The sequence below is a fragment of the Trichechus manatus genome, unplaced genomic scaffold (assembly GCF_000243295.1).
Source record: "Trichechus manatus latirostris isolate Lorelei unplaced genomic scaffold, TriManLat1.0 scaffold00071, whole genome shotgun sequence".
In the NCBI taxonomy this organism is placed as follows: Eukaryota; Metazoa; Chordata; class Mammalia; order Sirenia; family Trichechidae; genus Trichechus; species Trichechus manatus.
Window position 1 is genome coordinate 11,912,923 of NW_004444007.1, and position 7,378 is coordinate 11,920,300.

Below are 7,378 nucleotides of genomic sequence, written 5' to 3' on the forward strand. Positions count from 1 at the left end.
GGACTCAAAAGCTTAAATATCTGTTATGGTTTACATATTGCATCATATCTGAATAAACTCTCAAAAGGATTAAAACATTTTGTTATGCAATATAACATAGTGATTTAAGAACTTGGAGCCTCTCTCTTGGATTTTTAATTCTTTTGGTCTCCAATACCTCCTTCTCAGCTCAAGATTCCTCATACTAATAGGAAAAAATCCTCCTTCATTTGTTACTCTTTCATGTTGTTATATAATACTCTGTAACAATGCTTTACAGCCCTTACTCTGGAGTCAGACTGCTCGGGTTTATATTCTAGTATCCAACGCTCAACAGCTGTGCAATCTTGGTCAGGTTACTTAACTGTCATGTATCTCAGTGTCCTTATTTGTAAATATAGATAATAAAAACCCTTGAGATATGTACCGTTATATGGATCGAATGAGTTAATTTACATAAAGCATCTCAGACAGTGCTGGTACACAGTAACTGCTTTATAAATATTAACTATCATTATTATTGGAGATAATGCCAACTGCCTAGACATTGAAAAACTCCTCCTTAGTTTGGTAGGGAGCAGAGGATATCCCCTTCCTTATTTTAAGGGAGACATAGAAATACGTGCATAATTAAATGTTTCTAGCTCTAACTTTGTGATCTGTTGACTTAGGTTGTACAACACCTTGGCCCTGCAACTGATTTTTATAAGAAACTCGCTTTAGATTGCTCAGGGCAGCAGACTGCAGTGGATCTGTTCCTTTTAAGTTCACAGTATTCTGATCTGGCTTCTCTAGGTAAGGAGATATGGTTGTTTTCATGGGTTTACGTAAAAATTTTTAACACATGATTAAATCTGAGCTTTCAGTTCTGAATATTTTGGGTAGCAAGGCATATGAATTAAAAAGATAATATCTATGAAAATTATTAGTAAACTGTAAAGTACTATGTTGTTATTGTTTGTTGCTGTTGAGTCGATTCTGATTCATGGTGACAGGGTTAGGGTTAGGGTTACAGAGTATAACTGCTCCATACATAGGGAGGTTTTGTGTGTGTGTGTGTGTGTGTGTGCTTTAGATGAAGGTTTACAGCTCAAGTTAATTTCTCATTCAAAAATTTATGCATGTTGTTTTGTGACATTGATTGCAATCCCCACAGTTTGACAGCAACACTCCCCCTTTCCACCCTGGGTTCCCCGTGTCCATTCAGCCAACTCCTGTCCCTTCCTGCCTTCTCATCCTGTTCCTGGACAGGAACTGCCCACCTGGTCTCGCATATCCTATTGAACCAAGAAGCACATTCCTCACATGTATTATCTTCTGTCCTATAGTTTTGTCTGTGTTTCTTTTTGCTCAGTTGTATACTTATTTTGACAGCTTAGGTTTTCTCATTATGATATAGATGTCTTCAGAATATAGGATCGGTACTTACTATATGGACAAGTAGTATATTACTTTTTCTGTAGCTAATAGTTTTTACAATTTCTCTCTAAAGCTTGTATATCCAAGTATTCTGCAGGGTGCATCTATTATTATCCATCTTTCCACTATACTCACAATCCTTCACAAGCAGAGAAGTTGCACAAAGACCTAAAACGTTATCTCACAAGAAAAATTGGATTTGAAGCTGTTATGAGGATACGGTGTACTAAAGGTATGAAATTATAAAAATTATGCTTTATGTTACATACTTGTGTCAAAATTAACACCTAATTATGACTCTTATAGAGAATTTGCTGTTTGGTCCAAGTAGAGTCACCTGCTGTTTTAAGTATATATACTTATTGATGAATCGTTGCCCAGTTTTCTTATATAACTTGAATAAGTGGGCAAAAGTAATGATTTGCTTTATTCAGGAGAAACCTAAAAGAAAGCCCATATTGGAATTGATTTTAAAAGGAGAATTAAGGAAATACGAAAGATCTTAAAAGTGTCAAATTAAGGATCTTTGCCTGCATAATCACTGAAATAGTCCTCAATTACATTTCCTTGGTTTTGTGTGAATGTTTGCTTGAGGGATTGTGCTGCCGCATTTTAAATCTAAAATGAGTTGTACAGTAACCTTCATTTGTTTAATTTTGTATGTTTATTGTCCGACTTCAAGTTATGTATGAGAAAATGTTAAGACGAGTTAGTTATCAATACATGTTAAATATTCAGTCTCATTTTTATATAACCTGCATTGGTTTTTTGTATGAGTATTTTAGAACCTCAGCCCACGCTCCAACCCTACCTCTTCAGTTATCCTTTGGATTCAAATTCAGAGGCATCTTTGGCTTTAAAAAGTAACTTTAGCCTGAGATAAACATACTAGTGTTATTTCATCTTTTATATCTAGATTTCTATTTCCTAGGTCTTTCCATGCACACTTTTCATGGAAACTTCTTTGTTCGTTCCACTGATTTGTTGTCCCTGGCCAACATCAATCCTGATGCTGGATTTGCAGTACAGCTATCAATTGAAGAAAATTTGACAGATACTTCTTTAGTGTGCTTTCAGACAGCCCTATTGTATACATCAAGCAAAGGTAATGTTTACAGAAGTTAAATATAGCCTGCAGGACTAACTCACCCCTGCTTTCACCTGCTCTTTAGTATTGGGGCGAAAGAATGAACATACAGTGGGAAATAATGGAATTTGCATTAGTTACTCAAATATATGTTCTTTTTTTTTGTTTTGTTTTCACTATCGTTGAATCTTTAAATATCTTTTTAGACTTATGGAAGCCTTGTGTCCCCAGGAGCATATGTTTCTGGTAAACATCTCTTACTAAATCCAGCTGTGCTATCCATAGCATTATTTCTTGCCCCATAAAATAAAAAATTCTGCATAGCAGTTAAGGCCTGCATTTATTATTAATTTTTCTTGTGTTTAACTGTTGGATATAATTTAGTGTGAGTGACATTAAAATAAAAACCAGAACCTCTTGTTCAACTAGACACAAAATGTTCATCGTCTGTCTTCAAATGCAGAGAGCGCACCAGTTGCCATCAGGTCAACGCCAACTCATGGCGACCTCCTGTGTGTCAGAGTAGCACTGGGCTCCGTGGGTTTCCAGTGACCGATTTTTGGAAGTAGATCACCAGGCCTTTCTTTCCAGGCGACTCTGGGTGGACTTGAACCTCTAGCTTTTCAGTTAGCCCCAAACGCATTAACTGTTTGCACCACTCAGGGGCTTCAGAGAATGTTCAACTTTCTTTAAAACCTGTTAGTTGTAAGACGTTGTTTTTACATTTCACACTTCTGTTGATGGTTTAATCTAGTCGAAACAATACCTTGAATAAAAAGTTGACCTGTTTATTTTATTTCTTTCTTGGTCTGACGTATTTAGCAATGACATTTATTCATGATTTTGTTTAGGTGAGCGGAGGATTAGAGTACATACACTTTGTTTGCCAGTGGTAAGTTCACTAGCAGATGTATATGCAGGAGTGGATGTACAAGCTGCCATCTGCCTGCTAGCAAATATGGGTGAGTAAAAAAGTGAGGGATCAGGGAAAATGTAGTTTTCTATCCTAAAAACTGATGTTTAGGGCATTTTTTTTTAACCCTAGAAATCTGTTATTTTGAAAGTATTTGTTTTACATTTTCATTTACTGCAGTATGACTTGAACTGTTCTCATATTTTCTTACCAATTCTTTAGTTTAAAAATCTTTTGGGGGATTCATAATCACTAAAAACTGGTAACAATTCAGATGTCCTTCAGCTGGTGAATGTATGAACAAACTGGTGCATCCATACAATGGAATGCAACTCAGCAATGAGGAATGAACTAGTGCTACATGAACAAACATGGATGACTTACTTAGCATTATGCCAAGTGAAAGAAGCTAGACTCAAGAGACTGCATGCATATGATTCCATTTATATGACATTCTAGAAAAAGGAAAATTACAGGGTTGGAGACTAGCTAAGTGATTGCCCGGGGCTGGTGGAGGTAGGGAAGGGTTGTACTACAAAGGGGCAGCACAGAGGAACTTTTGGGGGATGATGGAATTGTTCTGTATTCTTGCAGTAGTGATTACATGACTATGCATTTGACACATGATGACCATAGAACCATACACAAAAGATGAATTTTATTATATGTAAGATAAAAAAACAGTCCTTTGGGGAATTAATATAGCGTTGAGTATTTTGTTTTGTTTTTAATGAATTTGCCTTTTAGATGAATTTAGACATGAAACGAGCCTTGCTGTTTCCCATGAAGTCCTGAAGAAAAAACAGTCAGTGTCACTCATTTCAGGGAGAATTAAAAAGTAGCATTTACTAAGGGATCCCAGTTTTAAGAATCATTTTATATCTAGATTTCAAATTAATTATACATGTAATTTTATGTTTAATACTTGGACATATATATAGGTTATCCCTGTATTTCAGTAAAATATGTACTTGAGAAAAATAAGTTTCACTCTGCTATCTGGCTCCCCAGTGTCTGAGAAAGCCTATATTCAGCTTACTCTGTCTTTTGTTTGTCGACCTGGAATGCTTTGACAAAGAAGGTTTTAGAGGATCACAAGCGATATCTCAGATGAGGAATTTACATTGGTTGCACACAAACAAATGATAATTTATACTTGTGGCTTTCATTTGAGTAATGGAAACATCCCCAGGGCTTTTTGAGAAGTAGATGGGTGATATGCATTCTCTAATGCTAACAGTAGCTCAATGTTTTTAGACTGGAGACATTAAAAAAAAAAAATCCAAAAGAATGTAGACTTGTTCTAATTCTCCGATTTATTCAGTCTGATTTAGTTAAGAAATACTGTGTAATCATCATACACTTGTACAATGAAGGAACAAGTAAGATACATATTTCTATCCAACAAACTGAATTATTTGTTTTTTTTTAAATAACGCATGGAAATTTTCTCTCTTACTGACAGCATTCATTGGAATCTAATGGTTAAATATGTTTTAATTTTGGTTGGTTATAGCTGTGGATCGATCAGTTTCGTCAAGTCTATCAGATGCAAGAGATGCCTTAGTGAATGCTGTCGTGGATTCATTATCTGCGTATGGCTCAACGGTCTCAAATTTACAGCACTCGGCGTTGATAGCACCCAGCTCCCTCAAGTTGTTTCCTCTCTATGTTTTGGCCCTTCTCAAACAGGTACCTCTCTGTATAGTTATATTTAATAAAGTTTTTCTTTTCATTCTTAAATACATAGGTGAAGGAATGAAATGCAAATTTTTCTAGTAGTTAACTAGAGGTTTATGCTATTTACCATTTGAAGAGTTTTGAAGACTAGGAAAAGATCAATGGAAAGCAAGGGTGTATAAATACATGGTGACTCATGTGAAACCAAATGCTTTCTTTCTTTAATATGTCTGAGCAGTTTGAGTAATGGTGCAGTCACAGCACATTCTTAATACGTGCTTCTTGAAAGAGGCTCTAAGGAAAAGACGTAGTATTTATTGAACATCTTTCCTTGTGTCAGGCCTCATGTTTTATAGATAACATCAGCTTATTTAATCCTTACAACAACCTAGAGAGATTATTTTCCTTGTTTGTCTTCTGATGACAATATAGCTCAGAGAAGCTAAGTAAAACGCTCAATGTCACATACCTACCTATTGAATGTCAGAGCTGAGCATGAATCCAGGCCTGCCTGACTCTGGAGGCTGCTTTTTCTATGATTGATGGTATATATTTATTTTCATATTTGTCCATTGTATTTACGTTTTACTTGAAAAATATATTTTTCCTTGTAGAAAGCATTTAGGACTGGTACAAGCACACGCCTGGATGATCGTGTGTATGCCATGTGCCAGATAAAGTCACAGCCACTTGTTCATCTGATGAAAATGATTCACCCTAACTTATACAGGATTGACAGATTGACAGATGAGGTATGACTTCTTTTCGTGCGTTTGAAATTTTTAAATTTGAACACATTTGAATGTCTTGATTCTACAGTTAAGTTGATAATGTATCATCAGTCGTTTTTCCCATCCTTTTCACCCTCCCCCTCTGATAGCAACCCAGTAAACAAGGCACTAGCTGTGGATCTGATTGGATGGTAGGACTGTCAGACATTATCTGTGTTTATGGAGTTTTCAGAAATAGTTTTATATGGGAAGTAATTCACTTTCTAGTTTTGGTTATAGTATCTGTTACAAAGCTGAAGTTATAGAGTGAACATTTCCGTCTATATTTTGTATATATTGACTGTTTCTATTATGATCATATTGCAATTTTGGTCATAGTTGTAAACCAACTTTGGTATCTAACTATAATTCTAGTATGCAAATGGTAGTGTCTTTTTTTCCTCCTTGTGTTAAAAGTATACTCTTTGGAATCTTTTCTGTATTATCTTACTAGAGAAATACAAAAAACTAGCTGCTGTGCAATACATTCAACTGTCTTTTAATATATCCTGACCCCAAAAGGTAAATGTGATGGATTGTTTTACATATTTATGTTTTTACCTTTATAATTTGAATGTATTTGGCTGTCTTGATTATACAGCCATGGTGGTAATAATGCAACATCAATAATTGTCTGCATCCTATAAAATTGTCAAATGTCATTTTTTAGTAGTTCATGGAGATCCAGTGACCATTAGCTTCTAAACTGTGACAATAGTAATACAATCTCATTCACATTCTTTTTCTTTTCAGGGTGCAATACATGTTAATGACAGGGTTGTACCTCAGCCACCTCTTCAAAAATTATCCGCAGAGAAGCTGACAAGAGAAGGTGCTTTCCTTATGGACTGTGGCTATGTAAGCACCCTCTTCTGACAAAGTTAAACTCTGTGCCAGCTGGCAAAGGGAGAAACACTTAACAAGGTCCAGCTTTGTTATCACAGAGCAGGTGGTGAAAGGTGGTTTAGGAGCTGAGAGGGAGTACATTGGTAACTGGCACAAGAGATCAATTTATTTTAGACTTTTATAGTTGGGCATCATTTTATTATCATAGATTAATGTATTTTATTATCATAGATTAATGAATTTTATTATCATGAATTGTATGTACTTGATAAAAACAAGTAATGAGATAACGTCCTGTCTTCAAGGACTTTATCGTTTAGAACCATAAAATTCAATGGTACTGGAGAGTTTATCTAGTTCAAGTTACATCCATTGTCAGAAATCACATTAATAATTACTAGGAGTGCAAGAGAAGTCACTGGGCGAGGTGGTGGCGAAGGGTGTCAGAATTTCAGGATAGCTTCAAAAGTGATACCATTATGAATAGGAAAATGATTTTAATAGACACAGAAGAGGGGGAAGTCCATGAGTTAAAGAGACAGTCTTTGAAATAGTGTATGAGAAGTAGAGTGAATCAGTTATCCAGATTAAAGCATTCCATCCCTATTACAAAAAAAAGTGAGGAAGAAAGTAAAATAAATTTTATCGGAAGTTTTGAAATTTAAGCAAAGAAGATGTGAACCA

At 35.4% G+C, this 7,378-nt stretch overlaps 1 protein-coding gene across 5 annotated transcripts in view; it reads left to right on the forward strand.

Moving 5' to 3' along the window:
• The window catches only part of SEC24B (SEC24 homolog B, COPII coat complex component), an 83,319-nt gene that overhangs the window by 61,482 nt on the left and 14,459 nt on the right, over positions 1-7,378 (forward strand). For 4 of the 5 annotated variants that reach the window (XM_023734794.1, XM_023734795.1, XM_023734798.1 and 1 more), the window contains 7 exons: positions 651-774; positions 1,472-1,630; positions 2,330-2,503; positions 3,337-3,447; positions 4,915-5,090; positions 5,693-5,830; positions 6,602-6,706. In XM_023734794.1, coding sequence (XP_023590562.1) covers positions 651-774; positions 1,472-1,630; positions 2,330-2,503; positions 3,337-3,447; positions 4,915-5,090; positions 5,693-5,830; positions 6,602-6,706 — 987 coding nt within the window. The remainder of the gene's footprint in view (positions 1-650; positions 775-1,471; positions 1,631-2,329; positions 2,504-3,336; positions 3,448-4,914; positions 5,091-5,692; positions 5,831-6,601; positions 6,707-7,378) is intronic. The other variant, XM_023734796.1, reaches the window with a different exon arrangement.